This window comes from Athene noctua, chromosome 26 (genome assembly GCF_965140245.1).
Source record: "Athene noctua chromosome 26, bAthNoc1.hap1.1, whole genome shotgun sequence".
NCBI classification, from domain to species: Eukaryota; Metazoa; Chordata; class Aves; order Strigiformes; family Strigidae; genus Athene; species Athene noctua.
The window spans coordinates 1,747,048-1,767,896 of NC_134062.1; the positions used below are offsets into that span (position 1 = coordinate 1,747,048).

The 20,849-nt window shown below is 43.1% G+C and overlaps 1 protein-coding gene across 1 annotated transcript; it reads right to left on the reverse strand.

Moving 5' to 3' along the window:
• Positions 1-422: 422 nt before the first annotated feature.
• On the reverse strand, positions 423-19,537 carry TTC12 (tetratricopeptide repeat domain 12). The gene is made up of 21 exons (XM_074927437.1): positions 19,379-19,537; positions 18,727-18,878; positions 18,103-18,127; positions 17,476-17,553; positions 16,868-16,989; positions 15,978-16,037; positions 14,932-15,003; positions 13,268-13,328; positions 12,792-12,980; positions 12,079-12,148; positions 10,850-10,938; positions 9,599-9,767; positions 7,934-8,026; positions 7,661-7,724; positions 6,543-6,677; positions 5,902-6,003; positions 5,114-5,182; positions 4,226-4,327; positions 3,245-3,344; positions 1,573-1,798; positions 423-684 (listed from the first exon to the last, which is right to left on the reverse strand). Exons 1-21 carry the CDS (start codon positions 19,464-19,466, stop codon positions 609-611), a joined length of 2,142 nt encoding a protein of 713 aa, XP_074783538.1. The 5' UTR covers positions 19,467-19,537; the 3' UTR covers positions 423-608.
• Between the last annotated feature and the right edge of the window lie 1,312 nt (positions 19,538-20,849).

Genomic DNA, 20,849 nt, shown 5'->3' on the forward strand with positions numbered 1-20,849 from the left:
TTGAGCACTTAGCAAAATTAAGACCAAGATACTGAAGCTGGTAAGTATGAGGTTTAAGCAAAGCATGAGGTCTGACTCGGAGCCGGGGAACCTTCAAGAAGTTTCTCACAGAGGCCACTGCTGTAGCCCCCTCCCCTGCTACCAAAAATGCCCCCCGCACACACACCCAGCACACCCCTGCAATACTAAACCATCATCTAGCCAGCAGAGGATAGCGTACGGGGGGAAAAAAAGTATCCTTCAAAGTCCCAACTCAACTTATTTCTATTGCCTTCTAATCCACTGGGTACCGGACCCAAACCGAAAAGTAGACAGGGCTTGGGTCAATGATTAACCAGCAAGGAACTTGCCAAGTAAGAAAGGGCAACATCATTTATTAAAGCAAAGACAAGCTTAACACAAGCTGTTACCTTTGTCACTAGTCTAGATAATACATTAACTTCTTTCTCCTGATACTTCTACTGATGTTGTTTCACTGGCTTCTATGAAGGACCAGCAAACACTTTGAGAAGGGATTGAAAAGTTGATGTGCTGTGAGTTAGAAAGAAAATGAAAATACTCAAGAGCAAGTGATATTAACGGCACGTTTCAAAGTTCTCTTGAAGAATTCAGATGTCATGCATGTATTTCATAGAGGAGTTCAGGATGGCCAGTCCATTGAGTTTCCGCAATTGGAAAATATGCCTGAAAAGACAGAAAGATTGCCAGGGGAATAAGATGACTAACACTAAAAGTTTTAAGCTTCCGCTGCTCTGCTATATGCCATGCTCAAACTGTCAAGCACGTTTAATGCTACATTCAATAAATTCCTCCTAAAGTAGCATGCAAAACAGAGTTTCTAGATTACTTTTCCTCACAAAAAGGAAAATGAAAGTTCTAAATAACACTTGACAACTGTTCAAATATGTGACATTTCAAATGAAAAAAACTAAGAAAATAAGGTGTTTCCCTGTTGTATCTCTGGAGTGTTTTGCAAATCTCAGAACAGATACTTTCTCTACTGCTCATTTGGGATCTCCAGCAGAAGCAAGGTACTTAACCTTCTGGAACCTAAGCATTATCCCTCGCTTTCTGCAGTGGTTCAGGATGCATATTAACAAATTGAACTCGGTTTCTCTGTCTCAAATGCAGTTCAGGATCCAGTTGACAGCTTGCGGCTGGCTAGAGCTTGGCATACTCTTGGCAGGCAGCAGCACTCTTTGCTGACATTTATACTTTTGTTTTGCTCTCATTATTGCCCTGACCTCTACCAACTTAAAACATCATTCCTGCTCCTTCCATTCTTCCAGCACAGGTAACATCAGACACAGTGCAAAGTGAGCTCCTTGAAACAGGTCAGACAGACAACCGACAGCACGGGAACCCTAAAGCAGAACTGTGGGGACAGTACCACAAGTGGGAATTCCAGCTGGAGGAAGGGCAATAGATTTCAGAGTATTTATATAAGCTAATCATCCACCCTGTACCCGCTTGCTCTAGGAACAGAGTCAACTTACACTGGTCAGGTTTTCAAGAACTATCACCTAATAACAACCAGATGGTGCAGGAGAACAATAGCCTTTTTCACAATACCTTGGTTCAGCAACACAAAGCTTCCCCAGAGCAATTGCTGCATTCTCCTGCACTGAAGTTCTTGCAGCATCACCACCAGCATGTTTCAACAAAATCATCACAACATTGGAATTCAGTAAGGACGTCGCTGCTCCAGGAACTACAAGGCACTGGCCAAGGCAGAAAGCAGCGTTTCCCACAATCATTTCATTCTCCGAGTCCAAGAGCTTCAGCAGCACACTGAACCCTGGGAGGAAGAGATTAATCGTACAGAATGCACAGAGATTTGTTCAAGTACCACTGATATTTTCTCTTGTCTTTACCTCAACTCCTAGGGAGTGAGCATTGTTCCATGTTGGGCTTTTTTCTAGAAAACCTGGAGGAGCAAGGGGATGTCATAGCAAGGTTCAGGATCCAGGATTCTGCCTCAGCTTCACCTGCCTAGAACTGAATCTACACTTCAAGAGGTTCTCTAGCATGGAGCTTGTGTATAGCTCTTGCTGGCACCTGTAAGCAGCAGCAACATCTCAGAATCTAGAAACATTCTGACAGACCTCTTTCTAAATAAAATGCAGCCATGGCTTTCACATGCATGAAGCTTCCTTGGGGGTTACATAAGTTTGCTTTGGTTTTCTTTCATGGTTCCATCTGTTCTTCCAGGTCAGATCCCACCTTTTCTGCTGCAATAGTATCTTCCGAAAAGGAGCACTGCTCCAGGCAGCAGCAGTGGCTGCTGCAGAACCTGAACTAAGTGGCCCAGCTGGAATGCAATGTAGTGTCATGGGACTAGAGCTTGATTCCAGCAGGCTCCTAGCAACAGGGCAATATCTGGGTTGGCAAACAGAGAATGAGAAAAATAAGAAATAATGACTTCTCACAAGATTAATACCCAGAGTTTTGGTGGAATGAATGAGAGTGAAGTGTTATTGCTAATTTGAGGAAATGAAACCTTCATCTACAGATGACAGTGAAACTAATACGGGGTGTACAAAAGGAAGATGATGCTCTGAGAGGCTTTTAATGAGTGAAAATCCTTAGGGTTCGGGTTGAACTACATGAGCTGACAGTTTCTTGACAGGTTCAACCATTTAGATAGAACTTAAGTATTCTCTGTTGTTATTACATGAGCATTGATTGAACCTGGATTTTAAAGCAATCTAATTAGTGTTATACCGCATGACTGGAGCGAATATACTGGAAAATACCCGAAGACACCTGGTCTGCTATTGTCACTACCTCCATATCCATTTCCTTTTAAGACTGGGCCAAATATTATTCACATGTAAATTGAAACTAAACAGCCTCTGCCTCTGGAAATCAGATGTCTAAATGAAGTTTCTTACTTTAGCCACTAACTTCAGAAAAGACAACCCAATTCAGTTACAGTTTACAAACACTTTTTTCAGAATACACGTATTTCTGGCCCTGAAAAAGCACATCAAGCCATTTTACTAGAGCAAAGCCAGGTTAGAGTGTCTAACTCAGGCTCATTGTCTGACGTGCCTATTTCAAACCACACAGAGCTAACGCTGATTATTTCAGGAGGTAAAACTGCACATTACTCAGAAAACACAGCTAAAGTCTTGCAAGAGTAAAACCCGGTGTTCAGTTCTGTTCTAGAGGGAAAAGTAACGGAATGATACTAAGATTACATCTCTGCATTCAGTCTCCAATTAGTGAAGTCGTCACTTACTTTTATCTGACTTCACTAGATCTTCTCGAGCTTGTCTGTTACTCCTGGTGCAGATGCAAAGGGTCTTTATACCGTAATTGGATGTGATCTGTCCTGCAGCCTAGGTTTGATCAAAGCACACAATCATAAACATGCAGTTCATACCCCAACTTACTCAAGGTTACAGAATAGCTTAGCTACCATGGAGATAGGTCGATATTCCTTATGCCTAAGCCCCAACACCACATTAAGACCTCTGTAAGGTATATAAATACCTCAAGATGAACACAGGCTGAAAATGACACAAGAACAGTCTCCTTCCTGCCAGCAACAAACATACACAATTTCCCTGAACCTCTGGAGCCCAGTTCCTTTCAAACTATTAACTCCTCTGACGCCTGTTAGCTACAAGAGCCAAGTTGAGTGCCACAGGCTTTTTCTAGACTAGTTTTACCTGCATCACAGCAAATCTGTAGAATCCACATCAGGCTGGGTGGATACACATTCTGCTAGATACGCAGCTATAGAGCAAGTCAGTCTCCACAGATGAACATATCCACGATTATTCAGGGAAAAACTGCTCCCAGGCTTGACTCAGCACTCACTGATAACCCGTGGAAAGGGCTCCATTGCTTTTCAGTGGTCTGAACTAGACCACACCACTTTTAAGCTTTAATCCTCCATCTGGGCCTGCAGTAGCGGATTCCTGAGTTTGTAGATCTCTGCAAGCAGAGCTGTGCACTGGCATCTGGCTCATACAGAAACAACTGAAAAATCTGGGCTACGGACCAGGCTACAGAAGGCAGTCTAGTCTCCAAATTGGCTACCTAGCTTAAAATTAAACTTGAGAGCACTGTTGCAACGGACAACACAGATGCAGACACATGCAGCCAGACTGCATGGGTCTTTCTCCTAGGAAAAGGAGGCTGAACACAGGCAACTATGGTTTTCTTGTGGGACAATGCAAGCAGAAATAAAGTAATTTTTGTTAAATTAATTTACTTGCAAGAATTTGATCATTTTCTTCACCACCCCTCCTTTCACTGCTTCTTCTACTGCCGAGGAGGACGCTGGCAGGACACGGCTTAGCGCTCCAATGGCTCTCTTAATTAGAAAACAGTGTGAGAGAAGAAAAAAAAGAATGTTTATTTGTCCAGACAACTTTAAGGAGTTTTCAAATTATTTTGTTTTTACAGAAGAAACCCTCAGTAATTAAAGTGATAAAAGGAGAAACTTAGAGAAATACAACAGAGACCTTCAGGACATGGCTCTTTTATTTCTTACTGAAAACTGGACTCAGCACAGCTTCTAAAGACTCGGTGTAGCGAGGGAGGAGACCAAACTGAGATCAAGACAACTCCTGTATGTTTATTTCTTGAAACAAATTCCCAGTAGAAACCAGCCTAGCCCAGCTGGCATCGAGTCAGGTAGAACAGAACAATTCATGTGAGTTCAGAGAGGTGAATGGACTCTGGGCCCACACCTGCTCCTACCCATTTGCCTTGAGTAACTGCTGTTACTGCTGTCCTATGTTAATAGCAGTACGTTCTCCTAGGTATGATCTAGGTACAAGAACTGTAAAAAGAAACAGCTGCTAAACACCCAACTTGCTCCTTCGCTTCTAGATTGATTTTTTTAAAGAGTTTTTTATTGACAACCAGTGATTTGTAAGAGCTGCTATTAAGGAGATTTCACTAGAATGTGGAGAACCTCTTGCATCAAACACTATAAAAAACTAAGTGGTATATTATTTCTTTACTACTAAAAATTATGAATGTTTTAGGCTTTGAAGCCTAATGTACAGACTTGCATAGGGGAGCAGTTTGCACTGAAGTGTTCAGTCAGGTCAGCTAATACAATCTTTTGTTGGTCCATAGAGAGCCCACTTACGGTCACAATCCTTCCATCCTTATCCCCAAGGAGAGTCATGCACCTGCCACTTATGTCCACAGCAAAGTCCTGAAACAACAACGTGAAAAAACCTCAGGTCCAGCTGATTGCTGGGAAGTGTTAGAGCAGAAATGAGTTACTAGACAAAGTACAACAAAGAATCCAGTGGAGACCAGGGCACACATGGCACTAATGCTTCAGCACCCGCATGTAACTTTAAGAAATTCTTCCTTCTTGATGGAATCCTTGGTTTTAAATAATTCTGGAATGTGCCAAGCATCTAAGAATGGACAGTTATGCCAAAAAACCCCACTTGTACCCTTATGGAAAGTTACTGTATGTGCTTTACATTGTATTTTTCTCATAACGTGTGTGTAGAGGGGTGGTGGTGGAGGAGACAGTTTTGTAAATTTTTTCATTTTCTAGCTTATTTAAATTGTCAACTACACTTAAACACCAATAAAAATTGACGGTTAACTGAACACCAGCAAAATCCAAGGCTGGCAGCCTTTAAGTGCTTCGGCATGCCTGATGTGGAAGAGGGCTCTAAAGCAGTCTAATGCAGTCAAGCCCTTCTTCCCTGTACAGGCTGCAAGGTCACACTGTTCCACAGTCATTCCCTCCCCTATTCTATCGGAATGTTCTGGTATGACTTCAGCGACTTGCATCAGGCCCATTTTTACAGCGACAAGGGAGGAGGATGCTCTAACTGCTCAAGTAATTCTGAATCTCTGAGGAAGTGATTATAAGAAGAACACTACCAAAGAACATTCACAAATCTTGTATACCCGGATGATGACATTTGATTCAAGCAGTAAGTTCATCATTAGGCCCAGCACTGCGAACAAACACTCCTGGTATTTGGGTGTGCTGACATCAAAGCATTCATCCTGTGTACAGAGACAAGAAGAGTGAAATCACTTCAGAGGTTCAGAACACACACTTCCTTGTGTGTGTGCTTACTGACACGGTGCATCTGGGTTCCCTTGATGCGCCACGAACTCAGAAGGAAGGAAGTCCTGTGAGCACCAGAGCTAATGACGACTTTTTGATACAGATTTATTCTCATGTTTGTTTCACTTTGGTATCTAAAGCTGCACACTCCAAACTTCTGATGTTTAGACAGTCAGTGAGATCCTTTCCCACCCTCTGAATTCTTTACTTTGAGGACTGAGTTCATGCTGCATCCTTACCCTGAAAGGGGCCACTTACAGTAAGGGACTGCTCACTCTCCTCCCCACAACTATCCATCCACACTGACGTGAACAATGGACCCCTGTGAGACCTTCATCCAACTCCCAGATTTGAAAGATCTCAGTCGAGGGTTCAGAGCCACTGGGGAAGGCAGACAAACACTATCACAGGAGTGTGATTTCCCCAGAGGATAGGGCTGAAAAGGCCATTCTAGGGAGCTGTCAAGTTTCTTTACCACAAGCTTTAGGCACGCTTGCCAGCACTCCTTGGACTCGGCCATGTGCATTCGGATGACTACATCTGCACACAGATTCCCCATGATGCCAATGCAAGAGGCAAGGGCTGCCTGGTTCACCAGCTTGGCAGAGGTCTAAAAACAGAAGAGCAGAACAATAAATTAAGAACAAATTACAAGGAAATAACAAATACATGTTCCTATCCCTTTGGCAATGGAAAATGGGATTCCAGAACCTCTCTCACCTACGTTAAATTCCAACTGTCCAAAGTTTGCAAATGACCCTCATTTTCACATTGAGCCTCCTGATGACATTTTAAGAGTCTTCAGAAAAAGTGACTGGGTTCTGTAGTTCCTAACCTCAGTCTGTGAGTATTTCTTGCTGTCACTCAGGTCACAGAACAGAACAGCCGCTGCTGCAGCTGTAACTCCAGTAAAGTATGTTCAAAAGGAAAAAGCAACTAGCAATGTAAAAACGCTCTAATTATTGTGTTGTCTTGGTGCTTGCTTGGAGACGTGGAAGTACTTTACTTTTCCAGCTATATCTGCTGTTTTGTGACAAAACCAATCTTCCCTGTCATCTTCCCTCTTCCTGACAGGTTTCTGTACCAACAACATTGTAAGTTTGTAGTTTAAATGAATGATAAGCAGGAAAGGGATCTGAACCTCTAAACATCTTTACCTTGTGACCTAATGAAATCTCTTCACCCTGATCTCTCAGATTAGAAAAAAATCAGAAAAAGTCACTACCCAAGATATGACCAGTTGGTGACAGTGGATTAGAGTCACATTAAGAAGAGCGTAACACAAAGCTGAGGGTGAAATCCTGACCTGACGCACTACTAGTGGGAATCCACAACCAAGCCCAGAGTTTTCATTGAATATAAAACTAGTAATGTCTAGAAACTAAGCACTAAGCACTGGAGACAGAGTATTTTCCTGAGCAAAGCGTATTGACAGAACTGGATTTCTTACACCTACAGAACTAGAGACACAGTAACTACTGTAGTTCTACCACAGAGGGGTTCTGTCTAGGAGCAATCGGCTGTAAAATTGGAAAGAGTGGTCATAAGAGATGTTACACAGAGGTAAACCAGGAAAACTGAGATCTTTCATACCAGCAACTGCGTGAATAAAGGTAAAACACCTGTGGAAAGCATGACACGACACTGAGTTCTGAACCTGTTGGGGGACAGAGAAAGCCATATTTGGACACTAAAGCTTTAGAGAAAAATCACAGATAAAGGCAACACAACAGCAACATAAAGACAAAGCAAACATCAGTCAGCAATGTACCCTCACAGCAAAGGCCAAGAGCCTCTATCACTAGGTCATTTAGTACATTTCAAAGTACAGCTTTATAAAAATGAATGAAGAAAAATATAAGTTACCTTTCTTCTTCAGTTAAACCAGAAAGTATGTTCATAGCACTGGTAGCCCTGGCATCAGTGCTGTTGACAAATGTCATCAAAATCTGCAGCCATCTGTAATTAAAATTAAATAACTTATGTCAGCTTTGGCTTTAGTTTCTAAAGATCAAAATTGTATTTTAAGCGCACCAACACAGTTTATCATCTTAAACTCCTTTGGGTTCAGTAGGGTTTTGACCAAGCTGGATACACTAGACCCTCCAAACGTACTCAGTCACCTAACTGCCACTAGAACAATATTCTGGCACTAGATTCTCTCACAATATTGTCCCTCTTCCCACAAGCACAATGATTTTAACGGCATCAGAACATTTAATTGGCATGCAAGCTCCACAGACATTTGAAGCTAAGCTGCTTTGCTGCTGGAGAACATCTGAGAGACAGACAAGTAGAATGCGAGTCAGGACCAAGACCATCACCAGCACAGCCCAGTACTGAACACCTGCAACAGACTGTAACAGTCCGCAGGGAACGTCAGTGTGATGCTTGCATGACTTAAAAGGACATGCTGAGCAAACCCAACAGTCTTTGGAGGGGGTTAACTAAAAAGCAAAGAAAAATTTATCTCCTGTCTGAATAAAAAGAGCATCATGCCCCTCACCTTTTGAGCTTTTGGAATAGTGTGCCTTGTGGCTGTGGATTTGAACTGCACACAATTCACAGGACTTCACACTGTGAAGCCATAAACTCTGTTGAACAGTAAGACATTGCAGACCCGTGCTGGGGTTTCCACATGCTCCTCTACCGAGCTAAAATTCTCTGCCATGCTTCTCTGACTTTGTAGCACAGCGAGAACCTACAGTACTGTCTCTTTTTGATGACAAGCCCAACTGCTGAGAAGCTCAGTATCTGCCACGTCACCTTTGGAACATCCTAACTCTTTTCAAGGCCCAGGATCTCTTTCAGGAGTTGACAGAAGATTTTTCAGGCTCCTAATATTTCAAGCCATGGTAATATTATCTGCCTTTTTAAAACACCCTCTCAGATGTGGCTTATTTCTTTTCCAAGGAAAAATGCCACTGGATTGATGTTGTATATAACATGTGTACAACTGTTGGAGAATCTTTTCTGTTCATTCATTACTTCAAACCATGTAGTGCAAACCATGACGTTAAAGTTTCTCCTCTGCTTAACTCTAGAAGGAAATAGCAGGATAACAGGATAGAGGTAATACTGTTGTTTCTTTTACCACTCAGTGAGTCATGGCAACGCTGAATAATCATAAATACCAGTTACCAAATGAGGAGAGTACTGCAGCTAGAAACCATGAGCTATTAAGAGACAACAGTGGAAGTTCCTGATTAAATGCTAGACATTCACACACTTACTGGTTTAAAGAAAGTAACTATGCCTCAAAATTACATGAACAACCTCAGGAATGAGCCCTTGCTACTTAGTTTCAGACATCTACAGATCCAAAGTTTACTAAAGTTTTCCTCACCCATCTAACTTTTACTTTTGCTTAGCTAGGCCTGTCCCTCAAGGACAGATGTCTCAATGTCATTATGTTCCTGCAGAAAACCTGTCACCTTGGTGCTCGTGGAATGAGTTCTGAATGTTGTGAACCAAACCCCTGTGAACCCAGGCATTAAGGAATTTTTTCTGAGGTACAGTAGTGCTTATTACTTGGTGAGGTCCTGGTGCCTGACCAGCAGCCTCCTCCCATTCTCATTGTCCGAGTAAAGAGCAATCAGTGCCAAGGTCTCCTGTTGGATCTCCGACACCCCAGAAGAAAGCAGTTCTGGCAGCTGTGCATTCACATCGGGTTGAGTCAATAGGAGACGCAGATTTTCTTCTGAAAAAAAAAAAGAGAATATCTAAGAGCAACGCCACACACACAATGGCATCCCCATTACTTTTTCTTTTCCCTAGGTGCTGATTTAACGGGTTTAATATCTTTACTTCATCCACTAATGTGCTCATTCACTGTGTGTTCACCTTGCATAACACTCCTGCAGAGCAACGGCAAGGCAGAACACTCACTAATCTTCTCGCAGCTCCTTTATTTCAACACGTACACCGGTGTTTGAATTTCTACTCTCACTAGCAACACGCCAGCTTCTCAGGCTTCTTCAAAGAAAGGGACACCAGAATCGTGAGCACAAAGCGCTCTTTGCTTCATCAGCTGCCTGCAAACTGATAGGGTCTAGGCTGCTCTGGCACAGCGGTACACTGCCCTGCCCGGCACAAACACGTAAGCTACACAAGCCTGCACGTTACTCTCTATTTACTGCTACCTACCTACAGGCAGAATATCAAATGGGTTTTGTCTTTACCTTGCAGCACAAATATTCTCTTGGGCATCGGTGGATCCCGGGATATATAAGTCAACACAGACACTGACCCCAAGCGCTCTGTATTTTCCTTGTGTGGCCCTCTGCACCACTTTACACCCCCCTCCCAAGCCCAATTCTCATCTACGTGTACACACCCTAGAAACAGAGGCAAGGGCTACCTGCCCGAGGACTACTGACTGTGAATGCCAAATGAATTCAGCCTCCTCTAATGGCACTTCTGCAAAACTCTGCTTTTTGCTAGTATAACTGCTTAAAAAAAGACAAAATATTACAAGAGATATTCTCTTAATAGCAGCAATAATCACAGGGAATTTACTTTCCACCCCTTCAGTAGATTTCAAATGGTCACAGAAATAGACTGAAAATTTCATCTCATGATGCACAGAACTGCCAAAATCGTGGCTGCTGCTAGCCATGTACCTCCAACATTTGCATCTGACTTGTAAAACTTCGTTTACAATAAGGTCTAGCCCCAAGTGCTTTGGGAAAGTGATGTTCACGCCGCACAACAATTTTAGACGCAGTAAGCACCATATTAACAACACATTAACAACGGTTAATGTTGATTACATAGCTTTACCATTCCCAGCGCAGACAGCTTGCCACAGAAGGAGAAGAGAAACAGACAGATCGACTTCAGCAGCGGTTTTTCTCTCTGCACAGAAGCCCCTAAATTAGAAACGTTAGCTTGTAAAAAGAGCAAAGGGCAGCTCAGACATTCAGCTCTTTGGCTAGGGAAATCAGCAAGCACCTCAGAGATGAGGGTCTGCCACAGGAACACTTCAGCCTGTAAGCTCTAAACCCAGCTCACCGGTTAAACATTTTCAGGACCATCAGACTTGTTTTCCAGAGGACCTCCCCCCGAGACCAGATTTATGATCTACGAGCTCCACTCCACACCCAGTGCACACAGACCCTATACAAGCACTACAGAGCACAAAACAGGTGATAATTTCAGTTCTGCACTGAAATAGTTGTGAACAGCCAGGGCCTAAACAGTTTGTGCAAATCTGGAAGTGCTTCACCTCCCGAGTCTGTTTATAGCCAACACCCAAAACACTGATGAACCTGGAAGAAGTCTCTGTGCTGCAGTCCCAAGTGACATCCTCGAAGAATAGCTCTCCTGCCCTGTTCAACCAGATCATGCTGGACAAACTCTGGTGTGCAGAATTTTCAAATAGCAACTTTTGCATCTCTTGTTTCCATTATCTATCTGAACCTGACTCGAATATACATTCAAATAGGAGATCCATCCAAAGACAAAGTTTATAAAGCAATACAGAGAAGTGTTAGTCAGATTTGTTTCTTGATTACGGAAACACAATAAAACAGCAGCCAAGAAAATACAGCAGCACAAGATACAGGTGCCCAGAGATTATCCTCTTCCTTGGTTATAGGATTAGAGCTTTTTGCAGGTTACATTACGGAGCTATATGGCCAAATATTTACTGACAGCAATTTATAGGACCAGGGAGTCTAGCCAGGTATACTTAAAGCAGCTAAGTGCCTTCAGATGTTCTTTTATATTAAGTTTTTTTTACAAACCTGCTCTCACCATGAGAGATAGGATAACTGTACAGAAATAGGAGACAGAAGCAGAAATTAATGAAATCTGCTCACTGCATCTAAGAGAGCACTGTTTGTGTAAGAGTCAGATATAAGTCAGTCCATTCAGACATTAAAATCTGTTATTACATTATCTGTTGGTCATTTCATCTGCATTTCAAGAGGTGATTGTGTTTCTTGAAAACAATCTTTTCATTTCCTCGTGCTGTAACACCCTCCTGTTCTCCTTTGGAGAGCTCTTACCGTCTTACAATCTTGTTGTCTTTGAGGATACTGAATCCATTGTTTGTTCTAAATAAAGTTTGCTCAGTGCCTGAAAAATGTAGAGATAAACAAATCAGCTCTATGATACATCTGGCTGATGTATCGTTGTGAAGGCAGGCTCTTCTGTAATACAGTGTTAAAAGAAAAGGTCACTGGATCAACAGCTTTGGGTAAAGAACATCATTAAAAGAGGGGAAAATCTCCAAGAATGATACTTGAAGTAGAAGCAGCTTTGACGCTGAATTCGTGCCTGGCGCTGGAAAGAACACTTGGCTTCATGTTAAAGGCTTTTTAGGAAGGCTGAAACATGAGCCTGGCTTTGCAAATCAATATGCTTTAACACAGAATTACAAATATCTCTAAACAAACGAAACCGCTCTTAAGAGACCCAAATCCATAAGAAGTTTTAACAGCTCAGCTACAACATCAGTCTAGATGTGAAAAAATATATGTAAATATCTACTGGCCACCGATTCTGAAATACCAAACATTGCTGATTTCACGTTTTAAATATAAAAAAAGTTCTAAATAAAAAAAAAAAAAGTTTTTAAATATAAAGTTTTAAATATAAAAAAAGTTATAAATATAAAAAAAAGTAAAGTTTTTCCTGTTCCTTTAAAAACTACTCCACTTGTATTCATCTACTTGGATTACAAGTCCCATGATCAACCACCTTTGCATCAAATACTTACAGTCCTTCACGGCTCCTGCCAAAAGTCTGATCCCTCCTGTATAGTAGAGGATATTCTGGTCAGGCCTATCAAGTTTCTGCAGCAGTTCTTTTATGGACAGAGCAGCAAGATTTCCAGACTGAACTTCCTTCATTGCTCTCTCTTCGTCTTTCATTCTTTTTTCCTCCAAGTTTACCTCTTTCATGCAATCTTGGAAATCAAAAGAAAAACATGACAGTTAAATGTTTTGATACGGTTTCAAGTAAAAAAAATGAAGTTGACTCCATGGCAATGACAGCGGTACCTTCTACATAGAGATGTACAGAATGACTCACAGCTCTGGTGAGTGAAACAGAGCTTAAAGAAGAAACAATCAGAAACAAAAGCTGCATGAAGAGACTCCATCAAAAGTTCTGAAGAGCAGAAGAGTGGTTTTGATTAAGTTCCATCCTGATCAGAAAACAAGGGATGACAGCGTAAAAATTTCTATTTCTTACCTTTAAATAGGCTTTCCTTTTGGGGATCAATTTGTAAGATCTTCTCATAACACTGCTTGGACTTAACAGAGAAAAGAAACAGGCTCTTAATTTAAGATAAAAATGGGAAGATGATAGAAGTAATATCCTAGTCACAATCATCCTGTTTAAGCTAAATAGGTCTTGGGCCCAGGACTTAAGTGCGAAAAAAGAAATTTTTGAAGAGACACAAGTCAAAACTTTCATAATCAAAAGTGTAAGTTGAACATTTTTAATATTATTCTCAGTCCCTACATCTGTCTTCTATTTCAAATTAGAAGGAAAATTTCAAATACAAACCTAGGAACGTACTAGCAGGAACAAAACTGCAAAGTTCCAGTGAGAAAACAGAAAATGAGGTATCCCATTAAAACTGCAGGAACTGGAACTGTCAGCAGGGATCAGACACGTGCATCCTGTATCTTTATCTTCTCTTTGTGCATTTTGTGCACCTGGAGCAAGTGCTCAGAACTAACCCCATCGCCAAGCTTGCAGCAAGGCAGAACCTCCCTCAGAGATGAAGCTGCCCAGAACCCCTCAAGGTGGAATCTGATGCAGACTTGTGTTGCCCACACTCTACACTTGTTTCTAGGGAAGTAGTTTCTGACAGGATCAGAAATACTTTTGAGCTTGCCTGCTCTCCTTTTCAGGCTCTTTATTATTTTTGAAGACGAAGGGTCAGGGTTGCACTAAAATATCTTTATCTCAAGCTTAAATATTTGTTAATAGGATGTTCCATTATTTTAACACCATATATGCTTCCATTAGGTTTTCACAGACGAAATGCAGAATTAAATCTTTTGTTTGACATTCATTTCACTAGGATCTTGGGAAAAAAATGGTATCACTCACTAGCATTTTTTTATCTTACAGTTCACTTAATTTGAAATATGTAGAGATTTTTCTCATCCACAGGTGACGTGCAATCATTTCATAGTTCTATGCAACAACAGTTTAATAACGCCCACTGCACAGAGCAATTTAGGATAAAAAAGTGAAATAACGTTTTACTCAATTGTCTCTTTGGGGGAAATGTAGTTACTGCTAGTAGACTGCAACCACGAGAGTCTGCAGTGCCTGACAAGGATGCTCCTTCATTCTGATCCTCATCCGAGCTGAAATGTGGCACTTCCAGCACTGCCACCTCCCTGGGCACATATCGCTAACATCAGCCTTGAAGCCCTTCTCCTGAAGGGCCAAACGTGGGGTTCTCTGAGCAGATACACAATCCCTGCAGGCTCCCCACACACCCAGTCTGGAGTCAAGCATCCCAGCACCAGAGTAAAGCTTGCTGTCTTGGGGTCTGACAGCCAAGTGGTGACAAATTCCCACCAGATAAACCATGTATGCTCAACAGAGAATTTCTTTATTCTTTTGAGGTAGATTAGACCGCAAATTGACACACAGAAGTGTCCTCCTACATTTTGTGTGTATCAAAGTAAAGGATACAGGCTATTTTACTAAGATGTGGAAAGGAGACTAGATTTTAGAATTACTAGTCTTTGCAAAGCACAGAAAATTTCTCTCAAGTGTAAAGGCTCAACATATTTTCATTTGTTCTGGTTCTTAAGATCACAGATGTCTCTGACCCACAATATCACATCAAAAGCTGAACAAAACATGGTCCCAGGGCCACAAGAACTTACCTCACTGTAGTGCTTAAGTGCCAGGTGAGCTTTCCCCATTAGGAAATGGGCTTTAATACATTTTTCATTGCACTGTGTTAAAAAAGAAATCGTTAATTATGTCTTTAGTAATTTTAACCTTTTAATATTTCTTCCAGCCTTTCAATTAGTAGTTACAACTGCCCAAAATAACTGTAAGCACAGAAGAGGGTATTCATACCATCTACTAGAGGCACCTCAAGTTTGAACGCTCAGTTGTTGCCTCCAGGCACCAACTTTCCTTCCCTATGCAAGGAACGTTGGCTTTGGGCTGGTTAAGGGTGGAAAGCAGCTGGTGCCAATACCCTTCCCAGAAAACTGCACTTCAGGCAATACAAGCAGACTCTCATGCAATTAGGCAATGTTAAGGCCTGCAGCAAGTCTATAATGGCAGAACTTTTGTAACAACAGACTTTCCATATGTCTTTTGATTAGTTATGCCAGAAATGAAATAAGTACTTATTTTCATTAGCTGTGCACACACACAAAAAAAGGAGAAAACATCTAGCTCAACACTAACAGATCAGGTGATCTTTTCCAGTTCAATTTTGTGTCAAAAATATTGATTTCTAGATTTCTTAAGGCTGCCAATATTATTAATAATCTTTTAATTGTGTTGTAGTCATGGGCATCACTGATGTAACACAACTGAATTTGGATTCAGCTCTTCGACATTTTATATAATCTTTATCTTTCCCACCAGATCTGATCTTTGTGAGCTTAAGAAGTCCCTTTTCCCTTTTTAGAAGCATGGGCAAGATATTTTGTGCCAATGTGTGCAGTTAATGGCTTATTATCATTTAAACTTTTAAATTAAAAGCTCTTAAGAGCTAGAAAAGCTTCTGCACACAGGCAGCACTGAAATATTGTTTTATACTGTTCATGTCAGCTCAGGATGCAGAAATCTCTGCAGCTCTACCACATTCTTTCATTTCCGTTAGCAAGTTGTCTCCATATCATCAGCTACACACAAATCCACCTGCCAGGAGCACCTGACCTGATCCTAAAAGACAGAATCCTGAAGTTACCTTTAATGCCCACTCGCAGTCACCGATGGCTTTTTCATACTCATGGATCTTCAGGTAGGCCTGAAATAAAACCAGTAGAGTCCAGGCAGAATAATTAGAATACATCAAACGACTTCCACCAAATATTGGACAAACATTAGCTAGTTATAAAAAATAAAGTTAGACTGCTGATTGGCCTAGCCATTGTTTTTGCAAGATAATTACCAGCTGTTTCTTAACTTGTCTTCCATCTACATGGAGTCTGTAATTTAGAATAAATTTACTAAAAATTCAATATACACATATAGATTATAACGAGGCAAGTAGAGAATGCAAAGCAAATGGCAAAGCAAATGTTAACACTCTACAGTTACAGAAGTGGCCCCTAAAAAAAAAAAAAAAAAATCGGTGCATTAAAAAAACCTGAACTACAATGATTTTTTTTCCCCTTATTCTGGAGGAGCAGGGGTTCACCTGTGCCATATCCAGGAGGGAGGAGACATGAACTCTCTCGGGAAGAACTAGCCCCAGCAGAACTAGAGCTTCCGAGGGATTCAGACACACGGATCGAGGGAAGAAAGTACACCTCTAATGATCTTCTTTCTGCAACTCTTTCATTAAGTTTGTAAAAAGATGAATACATTCAGTCTGCGCTGTCTTGCTGTTAGCTTCTAGCCACCGTCAAAATGTATTGTTGATAATATGGCAGCAAAGCAGAACTCATTAATTCCTGGTAGTGGAGGGTGGGTGGCCAGGAAAAATTGTTTACTCCCTTTTTTAAGCCTCTCTGTAATGCCAAATACATTCACTTTTACGAAATTCACTTAGATAACAGAACAATCTTTTTGGGTTCTATCCTGGCAAAGTAACACTAAAAGCAGTAGAGTGGTAGCTCATTTCCACACGCTGACCTGCGCTCTGTTTGTGTAAAGTTCCTGCTTATCTTTCAGTTTTTCCAGACCTTCAGTGTATCTCTGAATAGCTATGTCATAGTCTCCTTTCCTGAAGGCATCATTTCCCTTCTCTTTCAGAGCTGCAAAACAACAGATATGTATTCAAAATAACACATGGGTTTTATTTCCCCAAATGGTGACTGAGGAAGAAGAGGCCATATTCTCCTCTTGTAATAATCATCAAAATTCCAGTCCAGCTCCACTGCAGCTGCCTTCATTAACCGTTATTTGCAAGGGACTTCTGAACTATTCAGTGCACAAGATCCCCATTCCTCTTTCTGAGAGAAAAGAGCACTTGTCTTTGCCCAGCCCAGCTCTGAAATACTCAAACTCCCTCCCTCCAACCGAAACCCTTATCATAAAGAGGATAGTACAGAGGAGAGATAACCCTGCTCCATCCAGCTAATCAATGCTCTGGACGAGATCACTGGTCTCAGATAACCAAAGCACCGTTTCAGTGTGCCTAAGAATGGCAGTAACAGAGTAGTTCAATAGCCTCTTAAATCAGTCTAGTTCCTGCTAAGCAATTTTTGAAGGTATTAGCTAGAAAAGCCTTTAGCAATTACCATTTGCTAAGTGTTCGTTTCTCTTCCTTCGTTTAGCTCGTTCTTTCGCATCCTTTTCCAAAATTGCCAGAAAGCCCTCTTTGAGCCAGGAGAGTTGGTGGTATTTTAGTTTAAAAAAAAAAAAAAAAGCAAGCAAGCTTCATTAAAAGTAATCTACAGATGAGAAAAAAAAAAAGTAATTCTGAGTAATTTCTCTACATTAGAGGGGTCATTTATGGTAAGGGGACATTTCAATAATTACAGTGGAACATGAATGACAGGCTAGTACACACACAGACTGCTACCGCTCAGGACTGCATAGGTGCCTCGAAGAGTCTCATCTCTAGATATAAACTTGTTACCTTTTAAATTCAGAATACTAACTTTCTAGTTGAGAGGCCAGAATATGATAACAAACTACACCAACAAGCCTCCCACCTATGAACAAATCCAGCCATACTGGTAAGATCCTTGAGTGTGTTCCTCGATCTGACTGAATTTTGACTAAAATCACTAGGAAAGTTAGCTCTGACTTTGGCAGGAGTGGAATTAGGTCTCGTGTGAAGTATCAGCAACCCTTACTCCAGCTCTGCTAAAAGAGATTTGAAGAGATGCTAAATACTAGAGGGAGCACTGTCCTACCTGCACTCACTGCCTCTGCGTTTGCCGTGTCCTAAAAAAAGAGAAACACAGCACACGCTTGTACACAGACATTTTAGTAAACCCCACAGCAGCAAAGGGAACACTTGGTTAAGTTGTTCAAAGCTACAGGGAGACTGAAATATCGAGATTGATGCATACTGGGAATATCAAATTGACACTTAAACAAGGGATGGTAAGGATTTAGTCATTTTTGACATTATTGGAAAGCTTTCATTTGTATCTTTAATAAGGCAAGTCATCAAAATTCAAACCCTGCTGCAGGAATCAAAGCCTAATGAAATTAATGACAGGGCTCTGCATCTTCAACTAGTTTTGCTCGAGTTCCTGAAGCACAGGTAAAAAGTACAACTTACGGCACCGCAGTGCTTGCATCCAACTTGGATAAATCCAACAGAAGTATTCTGTGTTGTTAGCAATCTTAAGACAAAGACAATATGACATCAAGTACCTCTCAATAAGACAACCAGTGGAAAAAACAAAGTCACATTGAGAATGCACTTGTAAATATTGTTCAATTTTTTTTTCCTCCTGGGCAAGGAAATGAAGTAGTGTTATTTAAAAGACCTAAACTGCATACGGTTTTAACTTCAAAGAGATAACCCCCCTTACGGAAGCTTGCGTGTTGATGACCGTTCTGTTCACTGTAGTCTTTGTTTCTTCCTCCTTGCTAGTTTCTTGATAGTGGAGCCTTTTCTCTGTTTCAGCAATGATTTTTTCCGTTACAGCTGGGTCTGGGGATTTCAAGCCTTGCACTAAATTGGCTAAAAAGAGGATGAGAAAAATTCCACATGTATACACACACACACACACAACTCCAGTGATCCTGAAGGGACCAATAGCTCAGCTGTGCCTCTGACAACACACCCTTTTGAAGGCACTGGTGAGCAGGATGGCCTTTATAGATGGAAACATTTACAAATACAACTTCATCTCACGCCCAAAAGCTACCCTACAGCTTCTACATTTAAAAAGCTCCCTAGGTTTAGAAAGCAGCTCTGGGCACCTGCAGCGCCTCACGGCGCCCGAGCTCCTAAGGGAGGCTTCACATAAAACAAACTCGGAACGCGGAGAGGGGGCGGAAATTTTCCTCTTTTCCATTCCTTTTATGCTTTCCTTCTACCCACCGCCCTTTTCCTTCAGCCCCTATCTGAAGAAAACGGGCACGTCCGACCTCCTCCGGCCCCGCGCCCGGCCCGGGGCGGCCAGCTCCGCCTCTGACCCGCCCCGGCCCCGTGGCGCGGCCGGCCCGCAGCACGCTTACTGATCTCGTCCACACGGCGGAGGAACCGCTGGAAATCCTCCTCCTGCTCCTCGTCGGGCAGCACGGCCTCGGCCTCGGCCTCGGCCATGGCGGGCGGGACCCCCGCGCCCGCGGCGCGCGCCGGGCCCAGGACGCGCCGCGTCCCGCCGTTGCCGTGGGGACCCCGCCCCGCCCACCACGCGCTTGACGCAGCGCCGGCGGGAGGCGCGCGTGGGGGCGTGGCTACGCGAGCGGCGGGGCGGGGCCGCGCCGGCCGCCATTTCGCGGCGGGCCCTGAGGCGCCGGGGCCGGTTCCCGCTCGCTCCCCGCGGCGCAGCGCAGTATTCCTCACGCATAACCTGGGGCATGGCGAGCGGCAGGAACAGCCACGGCCGCCCAGGGGAGCTGAGCCCGCCCGCGGCCCGCGCTGGTCCGTCCGTGCCCGCCGAGCCTCCGTCGCCTCGCAGGCTGCGGCACGGGGTCCCTCTCCTGGCCCGGCGCAGCCGGTGCCGAGCGAGATCCCGCTCGCGTCGGGCAGCGCGGCCCCTCGCTTTGCAGCCCGGAGAAGGCTGGTCCGCGCCGGGGCGCGGTGGCCCCAGCGAGGAGCCGGGCTGGGGCGTGCACGGCCGGGCCTGTCCCCAGAGCCCGCTCGGGCTGTGCAAGTGCCGGGGTGGCGATGAAGCGCCCGGGTGCGCGGCGGAGCATCGTGCTTTATCACTGAGCGCGGGTAACGCAAATCTCAGCACGAGGTAAAGGCAGACCTGCAGAAAGCGGGTTCCTACCTCCTGCAGGTTTCTTGGGAATGCTGTCGTAGAGTCCGCTACTGTGGGGGGAAAAGTACGCTTGTATATTTGCAGTGTGCTTCAGAGCATTAAGCAAGTGACTTCTTTCCCTTGCTCGAGATGAAATCCCTTTGATGGCAAATAGTGTCTTTATTTGTGCTGCAGCAGGGTGCCTGGTCTGAGGGCTGCAGAGGGCCCCTTTATTCCAGGTGAGCCATGCCGAGATACCTACAGCACAGCAGAGAGGTGCCTAGTCCAGAGCAGGTAGAGAGCCACTATCTTCATCCTGGCCTTCCTCGCTTATTTTCTGGCTTGAGATCTCAGAGAAACGCTTCACCGATTGCTGAGCTGAATATGCTCCAGTTCCCTCTGCTAAACAGGGCAGCCTTTGCCTTGCAGTCTGAATGTGTGCAAACCAGAAGTGAAGTCTGCTGCCGCTCCCTCCTGTGTGTTGTTTTATCAAAACACACATCTGGGTTTGATTTGGCAGAGTGAGGAGGCAAGGTGCCCCGCTGGCAGCTAACAGCAGGGAGCAGAGCAGCAGAAGCACAGGCATGTCATTTCTCCAAGGAGCATTTAAAATCCTTTTCCGCTCACAACTTTAATGCCCAAAGTCATCTTCGGTTCATACACAGGGCACAGGAGTGGGATAGCATAGGCAAAAAAATCACTGAAACGGACTTCTTCAGTTAATAGAAAGATAAGCTGAA